This window comes from Vanellus vanellus, assembly GCF_965231255.1.
Source record: "Vanellus vanellus genome assembly, chromosome: 2".
In the NCBI taxonomy this organism is placed as follows: domain Eukaryota; kingdom Metazoa; phylum Chordata; class Aves; order Charadriiformes; family Charadriidae; genus Vanellus; species Vanellus vanellus.
The window spans coordinates 96,935,630-96,961,459 of NC_138906.1; the positions used below are offsets into that span (position 1 = coordinate 96,935,630).

Sequence of the window (25,830 nt, forward strand, 5' to 3'; positions counted from 1 at the left end):
ATATGTAAATAGCCAGGAGTACAAGATATGGAGGTGTTTCCAAACGTGTTAATATCTTTCCGTCCTATGGCAACTAGAGATGGGTACTCTGTAAGTTGGTGGTGGTCCTCATGCATGGTTCTGGCCTGATGCGAAGTTTTTCACGCTTTATACATGTCGTGCACATCCTGTGTAGTTGTGATGCCAAGATTTTGTGTAAGGAATGAATGACAGCATTAAATTTATTTTTCTCCTTTTTTTTTTTTTTGAGATTCATATGTAAAAGCATTTAAAAGGGAAACTAAGAAAAGACTAAGGCTTAAAGCAAAGGGCAACGTTATTCAGTAGACCGTATCAATTTAATACAGGCTTGATTGTTGCAACCCCATTGCTCTCCGTGGGTGTATGCGCAGTGGGTGACTACTCAGAGTGCTGTAGTAGCACCAGGATTGAGGCTCCCGCCTTCCTGTCAGAGTAGCCACAATAATGAGCTGTTACCAGTGAGAAGCCCGTGAAAAGGCAGTTGAGCAGTTCTCCTTTTACCCATTAGAAGGCAGGAGAACACACACAAAACTCGACCCTCTGCTGTTTTACTTCACTGAGCCTGTTTCAGCAGTCCCATCAATTTTGCTGCAAGCGCTGCATGGAAGCCATAACCTTAAGGGAACATCCCAGTCCGCTCCCAGAAGAATTTCTGGGATGTTACATCATCATTCTTTTACCTCATCATTCTTCTACATGACAATCAAGTGGAGGAGACAGGCTGGAAAGTAAACCTTCTTGATAATTGGCAAGCATAAATGATTACACTTGCTGTTCTTAAAAATAAACGTCGTAACATACATTAAATGAATTTTCATGTTTACTAGAAATACACATTCGTTGCCAAATCTAGATTTGAGTTTAGTTGTTTTTCAGGATTTGTCATATTCTAATCGTTACACAGAAAATGGAAGCTGCAGGACTTCAGCCTGTGTTCTCATCTTGTGGTGACTCTTCAGGAACAACATATTTGGAAATCCAAGCGGACAGGAGAGTGGATGAGAGCAAACACCTGCTCTAGATCTGCTCATATCCCATGCTGTCTGGGTCATAGGTTGGAAACTATGGGCTCTCATTGTGTATTAGCAAGGTATATTAACCCAAGGATAGTAGTGCAGTAAGTTCATGGTGCAACTTCCACACCAGAACTGCCTTGTCCCCAGGTGGGTAGGTGGCCTTCTGGCTATTTCCATGTTCTAAGGACTGGCTGTTCAACTTGACATCGTAATGAGGAAGATACAATTTGAAAAGAAAAGTTTAATCTGGTACAGGTTGGAATAGCTCTGTCAAAGTTATTGGTGGTACTGTATCCTCTTGATTTTAATTAGGCAATAGATGAAGAATTTCAAATTTAAGGCTAGATTTTGGAATTGCCTATGTTTAATAGCAGCACCTTAATTAAAGACTTTGAAAGATGGATGAGCTGTTACTGGGCTGCCTTACTAGTAAGTGTGCCTGATTAACAATTTAAAAAAAATGCATTCTGAAACAGAGAAGCATCATGGATAGAAGAAAATTATACATCATCCTTGCAAGAAAAAAAGCAAGGTGATTCTGAAAATGTTCTTTTACGATAATGGAGAAGTGTCGAGACATTCAGGCAAAAAAATCAAACATCAAGATGCTGTCTTTAAAAAGCAGAACAGGATTGTTCCAGTAAGAATAAAACCTGCCTGCAAAATAATGTTTCCGCAGAAGGACTATAAGTGAATAATGCAGTGGATTAAGTAATTAATTTTTTATGTTGTTGTCAACTCGCTTTTTTCCAAATGGCAGTGTTATAAGTCAGACTTGCATAATTTCCCCATTTTGCTTCTCCTTCTTATTTTCTTCCATTTTTATTTTTCACTGGAAACCACAGGAAGACATTTTTGTAGTGAGGATATCATTCCTGCTGATCATATATCATTTGTGAGCCGAGTGAATTTGTTCCACATGTCTTTTGAACATGTACTGCACAAAATGTCTCGCACTATAGAGAATCTGGTAAAGAGGTGTTTAGTGTATTTTCATTACAGCTGTGTATTTGAATTAGTATTTAATTAGTAATGCACATAAATACATTTGGAAAGCTGAGAGCGAATCCCCCCTTCCTTCAATTTTGCTCAAGATAAAGAAGCTCTGATTTATTATTCAGTAGTCAAGATCAGAGAATGTCTCAAAAAGAAGGGAAAAGAAAACAGGAGAAATATTGCTGTCTGTGTGTTCATTATTAGAGAGGTTTTTCCACACAGTGCACTGCCGTCGCCTTGAAAACGGAGATCCTGGGTTAGCAGAGATTTGATGTCTGTGTAGTAAGATGTATATATAATATCAGCATGAGTAAACAAGGGCCATTATCACTGTGAGAGTAATGCAGATTTTTAACACCAGGGTCACTGGTCAGTCAGTTACAGTGATGAAACATCTGCATTTTACTGCCTGATTATACTCACGTTATCGTCATCCCTGTAGTGTTTAGGGGATGTGGGCTCTCGGAGTGCTTTGCATTCTTCCCCCTGAAATTCAAAGACTGTCGTAGTTATGCTCATGTAGTTGAATTGAGTATCTCTAAGTGATTCCGTGATTCCATAAGTTAGGGTTAGCTTTCGGCTTCGTTCTCCTCACCTTTAACTTTACTCCAAACAAAACATTGAATTACAGTCTTTCATTATTTACTTCATTTTCATAGATAAAATAGTTATGTGGGTTTTTTCTTTAGTAAATGCAACCATTTACCTTTTAGCCAAATGAAATAGGATGGTTTTACAAGGTACCTTCCACACAAGGCGTTATCTTGAGTCTGGCTGGCATTGCCTCTCTGCCATTTTTGGCACAATAACTCACTAAGCCACTTGGCTTTAGGCAATCAGATAATCATGCAAATGCAAATCAACATGCAAATCTAGCAAATAGATTGTAACTAGAAGCACAAATTTTGACCTTACTTAGTGGAAAAATGACAGAAATGTATCTGAAAGTTCTGCAGAGGGGATTTTTATTAAAATAATTTGAGTAAGAACCACAGCAAAAATCTTTTCCTCCTCATTGATCATTTCTTTTAACCAAGACATGCAGCCTGTCATTAGAGAAAACTGTTTCTCTGCTACACCGTTTTGTTAATAGGACTTACCTTAATGCAGCATAACTCAGTAATATCACTAGGAAGGTGAGTAACAAATACACTGAAAGCATAGCATATAGGGTTTTGTTGCAGATTTCTCTAAACCTATGTGAAGTTATGATAAGTGGGATAAAATTCTTCCCGCCTAAACTTTAGAAGTTCAGTGTCAATAGAACTGGGCTAACAAAGCTTCCTTCATGGTCAAGGTGAAGTACCTTTGGGGAAAGACCATGTGGCATATTTTAGATCCCCACATCAGGATGCACTGTAGCTTTCACTGTCTGCATTAACTTCACCCTTTGAGAACCGGGGGAGACCGCAGAGGAAGCTGGATCTTTCGTCTTGATCTTCCACCTGGCGACATCATTCCGCCTTGTTGTACTACCTCTTGGATAAATGTTGATGTAACAGCTTTCCATTTGGATCACCATCACCAGTGATTTCTGCTTTTCCTCTAGGGGTCAAGCCGTGGTCCAACATCATGGAGATCCTGGAGGAGAAGGATGGGGTTGATACTGAACTGCTGGTTTACGCAATGACATTGGTTAACAAGGTTTGTTAACTTTATTAGCATAACTGATGGAGATGTTAGTATTTTCCATTGTGTAGTGATCTTCCCCGTTGAGAATATATGACAAAGGAGACCTGTTCCAGTGAAGTTGTTGGACGAGTTGTAGTCAGTCAGCACGCTCTTGTTATTTGTGTTGCAGTCATCCAGAGGCAGCAGCGGGGAGCAGAATTGCTATTTTGCTAGGTGCTGTGCGGAAACATGTTATGGCACGGCTCCTCTCCCAACGCTGACAATGCAGTGCAAAACAAAACTCAACAAGCTAGCTCAACACATTATCCGAGGGGAGAAAGCAAGCAAGTACTGGTGAAAAAATCACATGCTCACAAAGGCTTGCATTGTGCACAATTTTCTAGTTCAGATCGTTTAAATATTTTTTTTTTTTTTTTACTGCAAACCAAATATGATGAATTTAACAGGTCTGAGCACTAGTAAGAGGGTTTCTGCTTAAAAAAAAATGAAGTTACATTTTTTTCTTTCTTTATATTTTCTGGTGTTCTGTATTACGAGTAGTAGTTTTGCAGTAAAATCACGTTTTCCAAAGTACTCAGTTATGCTATGAGGAGGGAGAAAGTGAAAGGCCTGTAAAAGTTAGACATTTGTTAGTGTAAATTCCTTAAAAATTAACATGTAGTCCTAAACAAATCTTAGGGTGACTAAAATTAAAAATTGATCTTTTAAAGAGCACAGATCAACATACTACTAGCAAATCAAAATAACCATGTGTTTTATGATTTTACTTAATAGGCCAGAGTATTACAGAATATCATTGTTATTCACTATTCAGCTAAAGATCCTGAGCGTCGGGGGAGGTCATAAATCAGGCTGCCAGCTTACTGTGCTCATGGCCACATTTTTGGAGCCGAGAGCTGCTTTGGGGTCTTTTGATAAAATAATTTCTCAATGGCTGCAAAGATGCCCAAGAGGGACTAATGTCGCCCCGTGACATCACTGACGTCACTGTAATTTTACTTAGAGCCACCCTTGCTCCTGCTGACATGGTAGTAAGGATCCTCTTGACTTTAAAAGACCACCTTATCTCATTGATGTACTCTTTCTGAAAGGCATCACCAGTTTTATATCCTCCTGTCTGTAGCTGCTATTGAAGCCAAGGCGACTAGTTTTTAACATCTCCCTTTTACACCTTATTGTTTCATGTACCAGTTCCTCTTTCTGAGATCATTTGTGCAGTTGTAATCTACCTGGCGATTGACTTCTTCAAAACTGTTTTTCTATGTTGACTCTTTTATCATCCTTTAGTTGATTCCTTTAGTCTGAGTTTTTAACTAAATTTAAAGCTATTTTTAGGAAGAGGTAGTTCTTTAAAAACACACAAAAAGTCAGTCAAAGGAGCAAGGCTATTATGAAGATCAAGGAAGAGAGGAATCCCACAATGCCACGCTTATAATTATGATCTGGCTTATGGACAGCTTTATGATGCTTTTAATGGGATTTTTTTCATGATTATAGAGAAAACAGCAAGCAGCATGTCACAGTTGTAATTTTTTTCCCCCACAGAGAATACAAAGAAGGTTCAGATGGTTTCAGCTTCTCTAGGCAGGGAAACATTGAAGTTTTCAGTGCAGGCAAAGTCCTCATGAGGGATTTGTCTTGAGGAAGCATACTTCTACTCCTTTTTCTTTCTCCATGAGTACATTTACAGAGTGCTTTCCTTCCTGCTCAGGAGCAGAAAACACATCTGCTCAGACATAAGAATTGCTCCAATCCTTTCATCCTCTCCCTCTCTTTTGTTGATGCTTACCCAATTTACTTATGCTGACATTTCATTTACCCTCTCTTAATTTAGGGGGATTTAGGCATTATGAATCTCTTAAATGAGATTGATCCCAATACTTCAGGTTATGTGTAGTTCCAGTATAACCTTGTTATCTTCCTTAGGTTAGTTCCTATGATCTGTTAGATCTTATTCTAATTCTTCATTTCTATTACTACGGATAGATTAAAGCCTTTGTGTTTCCTTTACATAAAAAACCCACCCTACTCATCAAATGTAGAAAGAAAGTTTTGTGTTGTATTCAGTTTACTTTCTGTTTACTTGCTATAAAACCTCTTCGTTATTGGAAGCTTTGTAGTTGTAAGATTACTCTTGATTTTCTTTTTACCTGTATTTAATATTGCTTGTTCTCTCATATCACGCAATACATTTAAAAAAAAAAAAAAAGGAAGATAAAATAATTATGAGGTACATAAAAATTAGTACATTCTGCTATAGTTGGACTAAGCACTGAATGTTTTTTAGAAAGTCCAGTATAAGACTTTAAGCACCAGCTTCCAAGCCAGTGGTTACTAGTGGGAGCTTAGTGATGGACCACCCGTGAGTGGTCCGTCAGCTGTAGCTGAAAAAAGTGCTGTTTCAGTCCAGTGTGGCATTAATACAGCAGCTGGCACATCAATTTTTGGTAACCTGCTTTAAGAACATCGCAACTGCCCCACAAGAACAATGATCATCTTACGTCCTGTGTCTGACGTTGGCCACACCAGATGTTCTAGAAGAAGTTGCGGTTCCTGGGAAAACACATACATGAGAGGTGCTTCTTCCCATCCCAAAGCAATTGAAAATTTGGCTAATGCCCATAAGCATGTTTATTTACCATCTAGTGCTTTTCACTGTAGCTTGTAAGATTTCGATAGTGTCTTTCTGGTGCCTGGGCCGTCTAGTGGAGCCCATTCTGTTGGGTGTTTAGTAACCAGAGCAGTACTCTTATTTACTTGGACTTGCCTGTAAAGCGTTGCGCACCAAACACATTTAGCTGGACTTTCTGTTGTCTGTAACCTCTCTGCACCACTGATTTATACTGTGATTGTTTTGTAAATGACAGAAGGCACCATACTTACTGGTTTTACTAGCTAGTGTCAGCCAGGGCTGCACATTTTAAAAAATGAAAATAAAGAGAGCCTTTCAGTCTGAAGCCAGGCATAGGCTAGCCCTAATTAATGTCAGGTTTTGTTCAGAAACGTAACTGAGGATACATTGTGATAAGGATAACATGCTGTTACCAGCTGAGCATGTTGTCTAATAGTTTTTATCACCTAGGAAAACATTTGGCTGTTATACTCCCATAAAACTTTTTTTTTTTTTTTTTTACCCCCAATACAAGATCAGTTTTGTTGCCTTTCTTTTCTGGGACTGTTACAGTTAGCAGTAGGTAAAACATATTGTTTAGGCTTTGGTAAAAATATGGTTAAGAAGATACATCAAGCTCAATAGTCCTAGGCTGGGGTTTTGGTTTTAATTTAGTTCACCATTTCAAAAGCAGCCACTTGAGAGGGAAGAACACAAAGTTGCATAGGCTTTCCCACAAGGGCTTGAGAGCTACTTGTAAAATCACACAACAAACAAATAAAAATCTTAATTCAGGAGTGTTCCCTCTAGTCAAAACTGGTTAGAGGCATAGGAATGAGTCTTGACATATTCATACTTCCTTTGTACACCTGAGTTCTGAACGTAACAAAATTCAGCAAGCAAACTACAGAGTATGGTTCAAACATGCTTCTCCAAGTGGCTAAATTTTAATTCTCTAGACAGGTTTTCATATTTTAAAGTTCCGTCTTCAGAGCAGGAAGAAATATATGGGACTTGTATGTCTGTTTTGATATTGTAGTATCATTTCGAACTTCACCAGGTACTTGGGAAGGAACAGGACCTTGGAAGGACCTGCCCAATTTATTGCCTCTGCTCTGCTGGTTGCAGCCTTTGTTTCCTTTTATAAAGCCACCAAGAAAATGGGGGCCCACTCTTGCTTTCTAATATCACAAGCCAGAGTTAATCAGTCATTTATGCAAGCACCTCATGTCCCTTGTGTTTAGTTGCTGCAAATAACTTTCTCCTGGGCTAAACTGAACTGACCTTGTTGTGACACCAGAGGTGCCCTTTTACATCCCATTTTATAATGTTAGAAATTGAATTTGATATGCATAAGGGTCCGAAAATGGATCTGTGGATTTAATGGCAAACTGTGCAAAGGGAAAATATTTGATTTCTGTACTTGGGAGTTCAATTGCCCAATTCTGGCCAGTAGCATGCAGTGAAGATTAGATTTCCACTGCTGCATGATTTAAAATTATATTAACCAATAAAAGGCTGCTGACAGAAGCAGGGTTGCCAGTAAATTCTACCTTATGCTGCTATTTTCCCTGTCTGCAGCCTGCCTGACCTCAGATTTTAAAAGAAGCTATACTTGAAGGCGGGTGATTTGCATATCAACATTAAGACCGTTTCCTGATATTTTAAGAAGTAAATGTTTTAGAAGATCTATGCAGAAGATCTGACTGTCCGCCCTTTTGCATGTAAGACATTACATTTTGTTGTTCCTGAAGACACTCAGGTCAGCGAAGCTGCTGTCTACTTCTTTCACAAGCAAGAGAAAGCGTGATAGACATAGTGTTCTGTTATAGTATTTCCATGTCTGTGTTAAAGCTCCGTTGAATTTACGGTGTGATAGCTTCATTTGCTGAATCCTCAGATTTCTACTCAATGCTAGGTGTTAGTTTAGGAAAGAACAAAATGTACGTGGTATCTACTTTCAGCACTGTTCAGGAAAATTTAGTTCCATGGTCCCCAGTGGGTTTTAAAGAGAGGCTTAAATACGGTCCTAGACAGAGACAAATTCTTAACTAGAGCCTGAACATATAACTCTGAACATATAACCCTAACACTTCATTGGTGTTTGTGCTGAGCATTCCTGTTGCGGTGGACCTCACCAAACATCAGACAATAGTCCTGTAATGACTGAAGAAGAAGATGTTGCTGCGTTGGGTTTAGTTTTTAAAAAAATAAATATTACATTTAAAGTACCTTGGTGATGCGCATTTTCCAGTGCCTCATTTCACAGGAAAGAGTTGCTTTAACAGGGCAGGATATGTCAGTTCGCTGTTCCTCTCTCGTTAGTCACGTAATTCAGACCAATTTTTCTGAATGTAAAGCTTCTTGGATGTAGGGAGGCAGCCCGGAGTGGCTGCTCTCTTCTGCATTCTCCCGCTCAGTACCGCTTTGGGAAAGCCACACTCCAGAAAACCAGTATTCTCAGAGCGCAGTTCATCCCATCCCGGGCATGAGAAGATGAAACTCTTTCTGGCAAGGACCTGGTTTTTGCATGTGCTGTCTCTATCTTTTACTCCTTCTCTCCTCTACTGGGAGTAGAGATAAGTTACTTAGCTAATTAAATAGGAGAGAGGAAACTACTTCAGAGTAAGCATCTCTTTGGTGAGCTGATCCAGAATAATTGTGTTGTTTCTAGTCTGCACTCTCCCGTGTTTTGCAGAAATGGCTCTGTACAGACTGATTCTTGCAATGAGGTGCCTGTTGCTCTGCAAGTAGGTTGCACGGTGTGTTCAGTAGCTTCTGCTCAACATGCACAGGATTACACTTTTTTTTTCATCATCCATAAGGAGCAGTTAAAAAATCAGCACAAGCTGAGCAGAAATCAATGGCAAACCAGAATATTAGTGTTTTCTGTTGACTTTGTAAGTGTCTACAGGACTCCAGTGGATAAAGTTCACTTGTGCTCTGGACAAAGTTGTCCAGTGCCCACGTCCTCTTCCCATGCATCACTCTGCAGTAAAGCTGCGAGTGGCTTGATTCAGTCCCTCTCGCTGCATACACTGCGGTGGCATACTTTGGTATACGTGGTATACTGCAGAAGACCACCTTCCTTTTCTCAGTTTTCTGAACTCACCAAAAAAATGGGAAATGACTATGGTAAGAAAAATGCTGGCTCTTGAACATAGAGCAGGTGGCATAGAAAGCTCTGAATTCAAACAGTGCATTTTCAATAGCTGTTATTATTGGCATTCTTTATTTTCTAGTGTGCAAAAGCTCCTTCCAGTGTCACTGGTAACAACGTACCCCATAAGCAGGAATTAGTAACTCTCTTAAAATTTTGTGGGAGTTAAGGAGTCAGCGTACCTTTAATAAGACTTTTCAAGTTGAAAGGGAGGAAAGGAGTCACTGTCTCTCTAATATAAAACAATTTGTGCGCTGGGAGGATAACCTCTGCTGCAGGTGTTGAGGACAGTAGGCACACAGTGCAGGATATTTCCTGCTGTCCTGACATCACACAGCTGTGCATTGGACTTTTTCTTCTTCGGGCCAAACTTAAAGGAATCAGTAGGAAATCAGCTTCACTGGTTTTAGCTAAACCATTTTTTTCACTCTCTTCGCTTTTATCCCTGTGTTTGATGCTTTAACATTCTCTGTTCTTTAAATCTGTACTTGAATGAAGCCAGGAAGAATCCAACTGTGTATTTTAAAGACCCGTATTTTCCATACTTTTTTGTATGAAATAACAACATTGATTTGTTTTGCCAATTATTCATTTTTCTACACAGTGCACAGAGTTGTTTGTTAAAAGCTGTGCCACTTGTTTTTTATTTTCTAGCGGTGTCTCTAATCCCACATCATGGGTTTTACTTTATTGAAATCATACGTAGCACCACTTGCCACCCGCTTTTAGAAACCTTTGTTTAATTCTTTTCAAAACAAACAGATTTAAATGTTTTTCCTTTGATTTTTAGACGCTGTCGGGGTTGCCAGATCAAGACTCTTTCTACGACGTGGTGGACTGTCTGGAAGAGTTAGGCATTGAAGCTATTTCACAGAGACACTTGAACAAGAAAGGAACAGACTTGGACTTAGTTGAGCAATTTAACATTTATGAGGTAACATAACATGCCCTGTTTTATGCATCTTACAGCTTGTGCAGACTTCAAAGCCAAGGGGAGGGGGGGGAATGTAACCTAGGTGAAATTTGGTTATCTATTTTATTTTAAAAGAAAACCATCTGGTTGCTAGAATTATTACACACATTCGTATATGTGACCTGCTACGGCACATAGCTGCGTTTAGTGCCAATGCATTTCGTACTAGAGCTGGGGCATACTCCAAGGCAAACCAGCACAATTACTGGTCTCCTTAGAGGCAGTTCTGCTTGCAATTAAAACTTTCTCAGACTGCTAGTTACACCTCCTGAAGTAAGTAGAAGTTCTTTCCACGTGCAGAAGTATTCAGCTCGTGAAAAAGGTTCAGCTGGGCTCAGCTTCACAAATACCACTTGTTCCGCAGCTGAATACCCAGCAAGTCCTTGTTTACGAGTTTACACTGGACCAGATCCTGTACAGTTTGCAGCAATGGAGTAATGAGTGACTCCACATTCACCACCTAGGTATAAAATAACCACTTCTGAAGTATTTATATGTAAGGGTAGGATATCCAGTTTCTTAATAATTAGCCTTTTTTTTTTTCAGAGTTCGGGAACTGTTGGAGTGGGAACGTTTAGGCTGAAGTTAATGAAATGTAAATGTGAATTCGTGTTCTGGTGTGATGAAATGAAATCATGGACTTTGTCTCCTTCTAAGTCCAGCAGACGATTTGGTAGATTTGATTCTCCTTTTTCTTCATCAGCACTACACCCATGTCACTTTAGTAACTTTAGCAGAGTTAAGTTTGTATACAGCAGTTTCAGGAAGAGTCAGGCCAAAATAGGAAGATAGGAATGAGTGGGTCCATGTTCTTTTTTCTTTTCCTATTGTCAGAGGCATCAGCTTGTAAAATCCTTTTTAAAAGATGATCGTTGATCTTAAAAGCAGGGGGGTTGTGCATACTGTGCCTTCTGAAAGACTTGATTGCAAAATTAGCTGTTGGCTTAGCTGGGTGCCAGCTTTCTCTTGATGACCAGTCTAAATTTAGACATGCCTATGAACATTCTTTCTTTTTTCTGCCAATGTTGTCTGTATCTGAAAAATCTCTTCTTACTTACTGAAAGAGATTTTACACCCTAAGCAGGGATATCGCACTTCCCCCACCTTTGTTTTGCTAAAGTCACTTCCAGTGACAATTATCAGAATAACAAGACTAATAGAAACAAGATGATGTGCATTCTTCTGATCACCCGCATCGCCCTCTTCTGTACCTCTGCCTATTTGAATGGATCTTTCTCATATAAAGATTAGTTAAATGTTGTGCTCCATTTCAGATGAGATCCACCAGTAACTTTGTTGTTTCTGCCAGCAACGTCTCTCCTCACATACCCTAAGGTAGCACTTGCTTTGTTTCTGTTAGAGGTTTGTCACATTGGCATGTCAACGGTGTGCTATGGTTCAAGAAACTAGGTGCTGCACCTGTATTTTACTCCTCTACTATTCCCAACTGATGAGCTCCCAACCTGTGTCAGAAGTTTCTGTCAAATGTCATCGTGGCCGTGCTATTCTCAGCATCATTCTTTTCTGATATTATACATACGTTCCTCTGAATTGACAGTGCTTCTGAACTGGCAGGAAATACTGAATTTTCCACTGAAAGGCATACGTGAAAGTAATTATGCTAACCCAAAAATTGGGAGGCTTAGAGGACATGTGTGGTCTGCATTTTTTTCTTTTAATCCATTGTGGTACCGGTTCACACAAATACTATTGTTTGTTAGGTTTTTTTTTTTTTCCTTTGTTTGCTTTGCAGGGAGATCTGTAAAAATAGAGATTTTTAAGAGGAATGCAGTTACATACACATCTGCTGATCTTTTCCTTCTCTGGGAAGAAATGGTGGCACTATTCTAAAATACTTTCTGAAGTAGTAGATGGTAACTTCTACTCAATCATTACAAGTGTCATGTCTGGACGTGAGGAAATGCGCAGACATGAGAGGTTCTTCTGTTGATTTCACTAGAGCCAAGACTTCACCTAAGCATTTTGGAAGGAAATAAAGAGAGCTAGGTGTCCAACACTGCTCAACTTCCTTGAAAATTAAGTCCTACATAAAAAAAGCAAAACAACCAACCAAATAAACAACAACAACAAAAACCTAGCAGATATATAAATGCGGTGTTAGTCCTGTAGTGTTCTATACAAGGCATCAGTATATAGTTCCATTATTAGTGTTGCTACACCACACTAATGGATAGACAGCAACTTATAGGGATAGCTATAGAAATGGTGACGTTAATAGGAGTTAACAATTTTGAGATCAGTTAATTTTTAAAGCCTAGGTGTGAAAACCTGTGGTGCCTAAAGGAACCGTGTCAGAAGCGTTGCCTTTCTTCCTTTCTTTTTCAGATGACATTGAGACATGAGGATGGAGATGAGAGTGCTGACCCCCCTCCCAGTGGGCGCAAGGACCGGAGAAGGTCCAGTCTTGGTGCTAATGAGCGAAGGGGGCTGGAGCGCCGACGGAGCCGCAGGCATTCAGTACAGAACATCAAAAGCGCTTTATCAGCCCCTGCAAGTCCGTGTAGTCAGTCGAACCCTAGCTTCATGTTGGGCCACGGACAGCGTGTTGAAGATCTCAGTGAGAGGTAAGGGCGTGAGCTGGGGAATACACCTGTCTTTTCCCCTATTATTTTCTGTTATGTTCTGTTCGTTGCACTTTATTAATCTGCCAGACTTTTGTTTAATTTTTTCCATCTTTCCACTGAATTAAAAAAGGAATAAAAGCATATTTAAAGTTAAAACAAAAAAAAAAAAAAAAGAAAAAGAAATGGATTTGTAGGTGACTTGTTTTATTTACATAGCTATGTTCTTTGGCATCGTCTGCCCTAAGTAAATGGACCCAAACCACATGAGGTAGAGCATTTGATATGGGAACTAAGCAAGGTTAATCTCACCCATTGAGAGAGTTTATATTCAATATAGAGACATAATAGAAGATTGTATCAAGGGCATAGTCACATTAATGCAGAGCTATTTTTCATATATATATGTCGTGGTTTAACCCCAGCTGGCAACTAAGCACCACACAGCCACTTGCTCATGCCTCCCCAGCAGGATGGAGGAAGAGAATCGGAAAGGTTAAAGTGGGGAAACTTGTGGGCTGAGATAAAAACAGTTTAATAATTGGAATTAAATTCTTATTATTATTATTAATAATAAAAACAACAACAAATTGTAATGATAAGGAAAATGACAAAGAGAGAGAAATAAAACCCAAGAGAGACAATTGATGCAAATGAAAACAATTGCTTACCACCAACTGACCGATGCCCAGCCTGTCCCCAGGTAGCGGCCCCCCCGCCAACCTCCCGCCAACGTTATGTGGTATGGAATATCTCTTTGGTCAGTTGGGGTCAGGTGTCCCGGCTGTGTCCCCTCCCAACTTCTTGGGCACCCCCAGCCTACTCGTTGGCGGGGCAGTGTGAGGATCAGAAAAGGCTTTGACTCTGTAAGCACTGCTCGGCAGTAACTGAAACATCCCTGTATTATCAGCGCTGTTTCTAGCACAAAACCAAAACATAGCCCCACACTAGCTACTATGAAGAAAATTAACTCTATCCCAGCCAAAACCAGTACATTCTCCATCCCTTATTCTATACCATTTACATCATGCTTAGGTCCCACACTATCCACTACATCCTCATTAACCACAACCCTCCTTCCTATCAGCACAATATGTTACAGTTCATTCTTTTTCTTCCCCCCTTTACAATCAGCGTTCCAGAATAAATATTTTCCTTTGAGGCTACGCTGTAATCCTGAATACATCTAATATTTTGTAATTAGTGAGAAACAGTAATGACTAGTTGAGCAGTAGTCTGTAACACTGCAGTCAGTCAAGGCTAGTGATGTTCCCCATCCCGTAGCGGTTGGCTTGGGCTATGCATGCTTAGGAGAAAAGGGAGCTGCGGATCCTCAGCGTGCCTGACTACCGTACAAGAGTGCTGGCATTAATTTTGCCTAAGTTAGATGTCGGATCAGCTCGCCTCCCTTTGATGTCAGTGGATTGCAGCAAGCACTGGTAGGCCTTCAGTTATCTAACGTATTCTACATGCCTGAAATTTCAGCCAGGATGAATCATGGTCTGAAACTGGCTGTTTCTCTCTCTCGACTATAAAGGGAGTCGGGCTGACTGGCTCAGGTGAAGACACGTAACGCTGCAGATAGCTAAAGCTGGACACTGTCATCTCGTGGCTGAAGGTGCAATTTGCAAAACCGAAGATACGCTCCACGAAGAGCATATTTTGTGTTGATTATAACATTTGGGAAGTTCTTCGGGGGGTTCTGTCTGTTAGCACTGGATATGAACTTAGAGCCTTAAAATCCTGTGTTACATGAAAAGCAGCCTTTCTTGCAAAGCAAACTGAGTTGACTAAAGCTCAATATGGCTTCAGGCAACATGAAAATACAAGACTCCAGATAATTTAAACAGTAGTTCTGTGTTGTATACTGCGTAGTGGTTTTGGTTTTCTATTTCTTTTTCTTTTTTTTTTTTTTCATTTGGCAAAACATTCATGCTTGTTTTCCATCACCTTCTATTGGCCTCTATTTAGTGAGCTGGAGGCTGAGAGCCCCGTGGTCTTACAGGCTGATGATGAGGATGACAGTGCATTTGAGGCTGAGTTTAAAGCATCTTCCGTGTGAGTACAGCTGGGGGCTTCCGCTGCTCTGCATGGGATGCCTCGAGCATGATCTTGGGCCCGGCTTCATGGCTTAACCAATGTGATTGAGAATCTGTACCCATACCCACGGATGCGCAGCAGATACCGTGGGTTTGTTAAACTGATTAATTTGGATTAGGAATAAGGGGATGCTTCAACTCTAGGCAAATTGTTGATTCTCTTAGTGTAGTTAAACAAATACAAGTCATGCAGAAGGACGACCGCTGCCAATACCTTTTCTCACTGTTAATGTTTCCTTACTGGCTTTATTTTGCAGTTTTCAATAATTACTAATGCATTTGTGTTTGAGCTGATTTTTAGTATCAGGGCAGTAGAAACATGACAGATCAGCTTTATAAGTTCTTTGAAATATTTTTTCACCAACATAGCGTAATTTCAATAATTATCTTCCTTTCTTCAAAAAAATTAACCAGTTCTGTTCTACATCCTCTTTGAAGCTGACATAATTTAAAGCGTAATTTAAGTTTAAATCCAAGAAAGAAATCTTCATTTAAACAGTCAAATTTAATTGCATATTGTCCTTGGAATCTTCTCTAGGAAGATCATTTATTTGGAATTTCTAACTTGCTCACCTGCCTCTCTGAGGAAAGAGGTATTCAATTATGAATATAGGTAACACTGATCTTCACTTTGTGTATTACTTAAGTAAAAATCCTTTGGTTTTGTCCTCCCATTCTCCAGCCCTCTTAGGAGTTAAAGACAGGGAGTATTACTTGTAGCTAGCAAATCAGGATTTTTCCCATTGAACGTTACAGACCATGGAATATTTTTCGGTACCTGAAGATATAAGTTCTATGCCCAGTGAAATTCTCAAAGTTGCCGTGACAAGAAGCTGGTAAACTGTTAGCTTTTCCAGAATTCCTGCTGGGTTTCTGGTAAACGAGTGTTTCAGAAAAGCTGATTCTGTCCTTCACATTTTTAGTCTCATCATCTACCCGAATCTGCTGTTGTGGTAGGAAGAGGAAAACCAGCCTTCCTGCTTTATCATATCCCAGCGCGTCTCTCGGCTTTCAGTGAAATAGTCCAGATGAATGCAACAGTATCTCTACACCTAATAGCTGAACTGGGACAAAAAAATAAAGTAAAAGCTTCATGGCTTCTATTCATTAACATTTAAACAGAAAAATAGTGAAGCTGAGTGACTCGTACAAAGTTCTTACATATTTATAAAGTTTGAATTGACCTTAAGAGAAAAGAGGTTTCTGATGCAACGTATTTATTGGTTTAAAGGATTTTAATAGAGCATCATAAGTTTAGGCCTTGCTGCAAGTTACAATGAAATTTTAAAATCATGTGTTAAAATACGATGCAGCCATCACCTGTTTCTGTCCAAAGAAATGCTTGTTGTGTCTCTTCTGCTTCCATCATTAATGTTGTAGAGAGGAATCTGTACAAATGGATGAAAATTACTTATTAACTCTCTAAACTGAAAGTAACATTTGTTCATCCAGGAAAGATCTGTCTTCTGCTAATGCCCTTCTTTTGGTTCATAATCCTAGTCCCTCTCGAGGAAGGAAAAATTTTGCAATAAATTTTTGCAGCACTGTATTTTCTGAAAAGTAGTCTGCAATAGGGGTTGCGGTCTCTATTCCTTCACTACATTTTCTTTACCAGTAGAAAACATGTAGCAATATTAATGATAATCTTACTGTGTTGCTCCTGCTGGAATCTAAACTTTGTGTGTGGTTGCAGATGTCTATGTCTGATTTTACAGTGGATTAGCACTGTCAGGTTCAGTGGAATTGCTTCTGATGGGACATGGTTAGAGATTAAAGTCACACTCTTAAACTGCACTAAATTGTGTTTTGGGCAATATTCTTGGTTATTTTGGACTTCACTACCGAAATCAGTAGAAGGTTCAAGTTCATCCTCAGCATTCTCCTTCCCACAGTGTTCATGTTTCTTTTCTTTCTAACTCCGTCAGCTGGTTTGGCAGTTACTTTGCTTTTGTTTACCACATCAAACAGGTTGTCCACAGTCATCTGCTTTGTGTCAACCGATAAGTCTTCCAAAAAGAGAAAAATCCATGGTGCCGGTAAAACAAAAAAAAGACAATATTGGCCAAATTCTGTTCTGTCTCACAATGCTCTATATCCAGAAAAGCTGTCTGAAGTCAATGGAGTTGCTCTGATTTATGCCAGGCTAATTGAGAGCAGACTTTGGGTTTTGACCTGGGAAAAGTTGACCATAAATGCTAAGGGCAACCAAAAGGAAAACTTGCTGGCCTTTTTCATCCATTTGGCAACCTTCTTTCAAACTAAATGTATTGCTTTTTCGCTTGTGGTTCAAAACAAATAAAGACCCAAATCTGCTTTGTGTTAAAATAGTTTTCATGGAGAGTGAAACCCAGGCTAACGTGCCTGTTACTAAATAAATAAATAAAGAAGTTGATAACAACTACTAACTAAGAAAAGCTGAAGACTGGTTTAAGGATATGTAGCTGCTGCAGGGTACTTTAAAACGCCAGTCCTGACCACCAGCAGGTTTGCTTTGCTCAAAACTTCTTTCTTTTACCACGATGGCATAGAGCACCAAAAAACCCAGGGCAACTTCAGTCCTGTTAACATAACATTTTAAATGCTTCACTGAGGGCATCTCCTAAGGTTTTCTGCCCTGGTCCAAATTGAGTGCTCTCAATCTGTGGTATAGCATGCTGATTCTTAAGCGGTAGACTTTTAAATAAATTCTTCCATGGGGTTTGTTTTTTTCTTTTTTTAAAGTAAAGCTAGCTTTTTCCAACCACACAATGGATAGAGTCAGGGAAGAATGTAAGGAGTGGCATGGAACTTGCACTAGATTGATGTTTTATTGTATGCAGTGATTTCTGGCTATATAAGCATTAAAAAACAAATTGTTATATGTCTGTCTTTCAGTGTCATCGTGTCTGGCTTTGAGGGAGTAAAAGTCAAGTAGTTTGGAAGTTCTCAGTGCTGTCTTGAGCACTGTACTGGTGCTCTGCAAGAACCCTATTCATACAAACCAGAACCAAATACTTCTAGTTTTTCAAATTAATGTGTTTCACATTTTGCTGTGCAATTCCCTTTTCTTCGGCACTGTACAGTGACCTCCCCGTCTCTCTCCCCGGGTGTCCCATCAGAGCTGTGTCAGCCAGACTTAGCAAACTTAATCAAGGAAGCTTCTATGAGATTTACACTGACACATCTTAACAGCATTTGAGTGAACTGTCAAAGCTTTGTGGAATTAGTTATAATCAAAGACTGAGGTTTATAAAGTTGTGAATAGCTGGGACTAGGTATTTACCTCACTTTACTAGACTCTCTGCTTTCTTCTTTTTCATAGCTTTGATTTGTTTTATATCATCAAAAATGGCAAAAGGATGGCTAGGATTGATCGTATAACACTACACATGTTTGTCTAGCGATAACCAGGCCTTGGTTAGGACTTGACAGTATTTCTGTGTTTGAAACCTAACAAGCTGAAGAGATGAGGTGCTATCTTAAGAACCCATCAGAGCAGAGCCTGCATCCTGAAACGGGGACCAAAGTTGGATTTAACGAGCTATCTTTTTCAGACCGTGGGGCTAAAAAGGTATGAGGAAGACCAACTGTTCAGGTTCACCTGAGGCTTCCAGATTTTTCGAATCTGAAAAAACTTGGTCTTCAGGAGAACCGTGTTGATAAGGAAAAAACAGTAGAGGGCCAAACAGGGGATTATGTCCCTGTGAATTGTGCTTTTGTTAGGGTCCTGCCTGGAAGGCTGTTAGGACTCTTCCTCTGAGCAGAGTACCACAGGGAATTCCAAAGTTTCCTGCAAATTTCTGGGCTAGCTGGACACAGCACCACTGCATGCTGCACACGGGGCTCAAGGGCTTTCACACCCTTTACAACTCTAGAAAAAAGGTTGGAAAATTGTTGCCTAAATAAAGGGAAGCTGTGGTGAGAAGTCATAAGGATCAGTTTGTTAGAAAATACGTGTTTCTGATGCTTGAGGATGGCTGAAATGCAGAAAGAGATCATGACGCTGTTTTGGTTTTCCCAGAAAACAATAAACACAGCTGAGCTTCTGATGCTAAGCATTTTTTCTGCTTAACTTCGGATTCCAGTCGAGTTTCTAACCAACGGCACAGACCTTAGTTTGGCTATTATGCACCATTAAATGATTATTCAAATTGCTTCATGTAGAGCCAGACCTGCAGGGGTGGTTTGTCCAAAATACAGCTGACACTTCCTTTTTTATTCTATTATGATTTTCTGTGTTTTCAGACATCCTAAACCATGACTAATCTTTGATTTTTCTCTAGCATTTATTATGGCAAAATTCTAGTTTTTGTCATGATGTTTCAAGTTCTAGTGACTTTCAACTACACTATGCGAAATGTTTTGATCATGTGAATACTTAGGGCTATAAACCAAAGTGATGGTTACAGTGGTGGGTGGGGTTTATTTTATTTTATTTAGGATGGGTACATTCCACATCTCTTAGAGTTGCTGTCTGTGGCAAATATGATGAATGGTATGCTAAGTATGAAACAGCAAAGTGGGGAAACTCAACATCAGCATTTAATGTAGGACTCAGGCTGTGATGTACATTATTAAAGGCCTACAAAAAAAAAAGAAATTAATTTATTTTTATTGCTTCAATAGAAGGAAACAAATGTATTTTATTCCTAGATGTTTGTCCCTGGTTCCTGTTTTTGGATGTTTAAAACAACTGAGGCAGGAATCTAGATAAAGCAAATATCTCCAGGATAAACGCACAGCCACCTATCTGTGGATATTCTAAGGATCCCTTTAAAACATACACATATGTGGCCTGAGCTACCTGGCATTGTTGGTGGCTTTGAAATAGAATGGCATATGATGATTTATGGGGGAGATGTTAACTTTTTTCACAATTTGGTTGGTATGGGCAAAAATGGAAATGGGTTGTAAAAGCAGTGCGTTTGGAAAGGAGACTGATCCATGAAATTAAAAAGCTTGGTAAGGTCACACCTATTCATAGCATCAGACCTTTATTAGTCATTGATAACAACAACATACAAAATCTGATCCATTAAGGTGCTGCTGTTTTAGTTTTGGGACAAGAGGGACACATTTATTTCTCTCGGGCAGGTAGGGTTATTTGAAGCATGAAGTCGAGCATATTTGAAAGGAGGTGAATAAAAAAGTGAAATTTGTGATCTTGTTCTTTGTAAGAATATCTTGGAAGTACCTGTAAGCAATGCAGTAGGGGAAGAGACATGAGACAGGTTAAGAAAAGTCTTCTTTCAGACACATGTCATAAACAAAAGACTCTATTTATGTATAGATAGGGATTGACCTATTAATGCATGGGAAATAATAAAAAAATAAAAAAAGTTACAGCGTGATGAGCATCTCATGTACTGGTGCTATTACTGTCTCAGTTTGATACCACCTGTTTTTGTCTGAATTAAAATACCTCTGTGGAAATGTCAGATTTTGTAGTAGGGGTACTGTTGGCTGTTTGTGGATCTTGCTGAAAGGAAATGTTTTATACTTGTTATATATGCAGAGTCCAGTTGACAGCACTGGACTTTACAGTAAAAGCAGTGGTAGATTTTCCCTGTTTGAATACTGGTAGGAATAAAGAAAGCACTGAGACTTAAATGAGGTTATAGCTACATGGCGAATGAAAGCACAGAGTGACCTAGCCCGATTTTTCTTCCTTCTCCCCCTCTCCCCCCCCCCCCCCCCCCCCGCCCCGTATTTTGCTTTGGTGAACTACCTGAGGAAATGTAATGCCAAACCAGGGTTTGAATACATTTCTCCAGAGGCCCATGGGTAGTGTCTTATGCACTGCCCTACGTGTGCCTTGGAGGATTCACCTCCACAGTGTGTTCCCAGTATTTGTAAACATGACCCTCTGAGGCCGGGAAAGTTTTTTACGCATATGATGTGATGGGACGAAAAAAAGACAGCAGTTTGGCAGGATGCCATTCCCAGATCCCTCGCTTTGAAGTAAAGGGCAATAACTGTGACCTTCAAGTGTCAACCAGTATGCAGTTCCAAGCTCTGAAAACACCATTTCTTCTCTCTTTCTGTATATGTTTCAGTATTTATTGCTCCTAAAGTCTCTCTACATCATGATTCTGTTTCTTTACCTCTTCTGCGCGTACAGATGTAAAAACAGCAATGCTGTTCAATGATCAGAGAGTTGGGACTCTTGAAGTCTTTGCGGAGCCTTGCCAGTATCTCAAGCGAGACTGCTGTCTTGCTCGGCTTTGATGTGTCCTATATAAACCAACTGCAGCAATGAAAAAAGCGTGGAGGCATTACCTAGATACTATTTAGGTGTGAGAAGTTGTTACTGATATAGGGATAAGAAAATAACAGTAACCTGAAGGTAAAGAACAGCATAATATGAAGTTATAGAGAACACACTTAACTTCACATTATTTGTTGCTTCCTCAATTGTTTTTCTGAACAGTTTTCTTTATTTAGGGCAGAAATACCAGGATAATTTTTCCTTTGACCTTTTTGATTATGCATCTTAGTTTCCCTTCTGTGCAGAAGGCTTCACAAGTAAGTTGTTTTCTGTATCTTCATGTATTTTCATCTTCGCATAATTGCACCAACTGCAGTGGTCTATCACACATAGCAGTAGAATGGAAGTGGACAGGGGGGTTAATAGGTGGTTTTGTTAGTTTTGTTTGTAATGGAGGAGGAGAGTATATTGCCATATCTTTATACAGAGCCGTAAAAGATGAATTTAAATTATTTTCACTTTCAGCTTTCATGTAATAGACTAGTTGAATCTGTTCTGGCAGCTAGGATAGAAGAAAGGAAGAAGCAGAAGTGTACCAAAGCATTTGTTTGTTTTACAAGGACTTAGGAATTTGGCTACGAATTGTGCTGTCTAACCTATGAAAGTGGAATTTCACTCATAAATTGAGGACAATGGCAAGCGATTGCAAAAGAAAATAAAATTACATCCACTGTGACTTATAAAGATCTCTCCTTGATGGAACGTTTTTCATTTTCTATTTGTTCACCTGTGAGGGGTTCAGAGAAGCAGCTTTCCAAGTGCCGTGCAAGAGGTAAAACAGGTCAGAGGTTTGGTGGGGGCTGGGGAGCAACGGTGAAAGAAAAATTTGAGATCAACTGTAGTCTTTCATTTAGAATAATATTGTGGAATGGCTAATGGTGATCTTACTTCACTGAATGTGGCCTGTAGTCCCAGTCAGGAGCTGCTCCTCTGAAAAGCAGTGAAAGTTTAAAGGAAAGTAAATTAAAGAAGCTAAACTGAAAAGCACTTGACTTAATTACAAAGAGAGAGAACATTCCTCATCAGTAATTAACTGCACATAGTTTGATTTTCAGAGAGTGTGGGAATAGCGGCCAGCAGCTTTACAGTTCCCCGGTCCTTTCTTCCCTGGGTCACTTCATAACTCCACGACCCCTTTTTTCATTGAAGTCCAGTGTTTGCATTTCTTGGGAATTTCTATATAATTCTGTGGGTGGTCGCAAAAGGCTCAGAAGTACACTTAGGGCCTTGTCTAATAACCTGCAAAAATTAAGAAGGAAATATTTAGTGAGACTTTAGTAAAGGTTAAATGAGCCCTACACAAATTGGAATCATATATCAAAAGGGAGATATTTTAATGTGCTCTTATCTCATGAATTAACTTTTATGTGCGTTGTATGTGCACACCAAAACGTTGGTAGCCTAATTATGGCAAGATCATCCTTTTTCCTGTTGTTCTGTATTCAAACATGAGTGGTCAAATTATTCCTGGATTGAAATGATATAAAGCATATCTTACACTTTAAAGATTTCCTTTGATACCAGGCAGAGCAGAATGTGTTTCTGTGCTCATGCTTAGTTTCTGGGTCTGTTGTTTTCTTTTTCCTTTAGCACAGCCTTTCATTTTTCTATTAGCTGTATCTTGGAGGGTGGGGAGAGGGGCGAAGGTGGTAGTAAGAAACTTGTGTTTCTGGGCTACAAGCTAGAACAAAGAAAGCTTGAGTTTCTTCAGGCCGCATTCCTCAAAACTCTACGGAGGGAAGAGTTGAGGGGGGAGCCTGGAGAGGACAGCAGCTAGATAACCTCGTACATGTTGTTCGGCTCTAGGGACCAGTAAGATGGAGATCATTTTTCGGTGCTTTGAGTTCTTGTGACGTGAGAGTCGGTGTCTTCAGAGTGGTGCCTTAGTTTCGAAATCATCTAGCTGTGGCTAGGTTAGGCATGTGTTAGGTATGATGCTTAGTATCCTGCAGACTTTGCCCCTGCCTTCAGCTAAACTTGTAGATGAGTCCCTTGATTATAATTTCCTTTCGTCAGCCTGTGTTTGTTAGTGTTTGCGTTTCTGCAACTTAGAGTAGCTATATAATATCAGCAGCACAAGTTTGATTGGCACTGTTTTTGTGTCTTTATTTTTTTTCTAATTTACTTAAAAAAGGAGAAAGGTTATTCTATTAGCTCTAAAGCCTTTGCCTAGATTTCATTTTGATGCCCTAGTCTTTATCTGTAAACTGCACTTTCGTAGTCTTTTTAAACATGCACATATTTTAAGGGGCTATAAATACTCTCATGTGAAACTTTAGTTGAAACAACGGAGCAAAAACGGTGCCCTAGTAGGTGCATGTTAGTTGCCATGACTGATAATACACTTTATAAAGATTTGTGGGGGTTTGAGGTTGGTTTGTTTGTTTGTTTGGTGCGGGTGCTAGCCTGTAGCAGTAAACCATTTTAAAGATGAAAATAAACACAGTGATTGTTTTGAAGTTTATTTTCTCTGCTATAAAGCTTATGTTTAAATACTTCAAATCTGGTGCTATTATCATGGAACTGAAGTAACACAGCAATAGCCTTGAGGTTAGCAGAATATATCTGATCCTTCAGCATTAGCTGAAGCCCTTCCTCCCTGCCTCAGGGTAAATATTTGCCTTTTGTCGAAAAGGATAGGTTCCTCTGTGCTACTGAAAAACATGCTGGCTTCTGCAACCTAGTTTAATTGAAAACCTCCCTATGTATCATTTTTCTTAATTTAATTCTACTATTGCATTGACACCAAGTTTGCACGTGTCTGTGGAAAAGTGAGATTTTCCACATCATGCCTTCTCCATTGCACACACAAATGTACACATAACCCTGAAGGGTCCAGATGAATTCAAAAATATGCTGTTCCTTGAGAGGATCCGTCTGTGTGACGTTCTGAGCTTTACAAGAACGTCATCTGCCTGTAATTGGTGTTTTCCTGTTTTAATAAATAGTCTGGTGGAAATTTTCCTTTTCTACCTTTTGGGAAAGATTTAGGCAGCAGTTACTACCTGTTTTTATGGACAGAATCTCTGCTCTTTAAAACAATACTGAGAAACAACTGCCAGTATTGCTTTGGTTGAAAGAAGAACACACTTGATTTCTGCCTGTGAGCTTACCCTTCTCTGATCTAAATCTGGTCCACTTTCTAGGGATAGTCCAGAGGTCTGAAACTGAGTTTAGTTGCTGAAAGAGGACTTTGCAAGCACTGAGCATCTCTCCTAAGCATGCACTTATTTCTATTGTGCAAAATTCCCTCGACCGAACCTGGCTCCCTCAGGTTGGAGAGCATGCCCACCTCCACACGCAACACTGGTCATCTCTGCAGCCTACATAAGCAGAGCCAGCTCCTTCCTCTGGCTTTTCCAGCCCATTGCCATGTACCTGCTGTCCTCCTAGAGTTAATATTAGCAGAGGAAGAGACCTTTCCAATCAAAGCTTCTTCTAAGCTTTTGATCTGGCAGTCAAGGAGATTTGAGGAAAGATTCCTTGGCCTGACAGGAGAATCATCTGGCTGGCATCTCTAAAATTAATCCACCAGTTAGGGTATGCTGATGAACCCACAGAGCCACTTCGCTGTTACTAGGCAGCTGAAGGGGAATGAACACGTCAGTTGACTTGCAGCCTCTGTCATAAGAAAAGCTGAGTCTCAGGGGATTGTTGAGGTCCTCGTTTTGGATCAGGAGTAAAACGATAATTTTCATTATTTTTCTCCATCTGAAATCTCAGCATCTGACTCTTGTGGAGCAGGCACTGCTGTGGGCTACCAGCAGCCTTGGGAATGCCAGTCCACCGAGCCAGTTGCTCTGATGGGTGTGTGACACCTTCTTGGTATACTCCATGAGCTCTGAGAGGATGGAGTGTGTGTATGATTTGCATATGCTCACTTCTTAGGGCTCACCGTGTTAATTCAGTTTTCTTTTTTGTTACCTACAGTTCAGATGTATGTGCAATAATCAATAAGAGAATGATTTCTAACAAAATATTCAGCTTGGAAACAGTACCCATTAGGCATGTGTTAATGGCTTATGATAAACTGTAAAAACAAGTGTGCCACACAAGGTTGCTGTGCATACATAGTTCTTCTGAAATATGATATTCTCAAGTAATATACAAATTAAGGGCCATTACTCTTGATCTGCTCTTTAAGAGTACAGCAAGTCATAATATCCGTGAAGCGAGCTCTTGACTTTTTACTTCCTAAAATGAAATTGCAGATAAACATCACGGCAGACAGAAGTATTTCCTTCATGTAACATTATTAATAGTTCACAACCCATCATGAAGGAGGACAGGGGCTAAACATTCCCTTCAGCTCCATGTAGGTCATATCATCTCCTGGTCTGTTTCTCGTTGTAGGCAGGAGTGTGTCTCTACCTATAGACTGAAACCAAAACCTTACAGGTCACAAACCAGTCTTCACGCGATAATGGTTTTCAGTATACTAACCGACTTAAAGATAAAATCAATTCCCTGTTTTATAACTTAGCCTTCAGTAC

At 39.7% G+C, this 25,830-nt stretch overlaps 1 protein-coding gene across 3 annotated transcripts in view; it reads left to right on the forward strand.

Moving 5' to 3' along the window:
* The window catches only part of FHOD3 (formin homology 2 domain containing 3), a 406,197-nt gene that overhangs the window by 279,271 nt on the left and 101,096 nt on the right, over window positions 1-25,830 (forward strand). For 2 of the 3 annotated variants that reach the window (XM_082479633.1, XM_082479634.1), the window contains exons 8-10: window positions 3,583-3,677; window positions 10,227-10,370; window positions 12,756-12,994. In XM_082479633.1, coding sequence (XP_082335759.1) covers window positions 3,583-3,677; window positions 10,227-10,370; window positions 12,756-12,994 — 478 coding nt within the window. Of the gene's footprint in view, window positions 1-3,582; window positions 3,678-10,226; window positions 10,371-12,755; window positions 12,995-14,962; window positions 15,050-25,830 lie in introns of all 3 variants that reach the window. The other variant, XM_082479632.1, reaches the window with a different exon arrangement.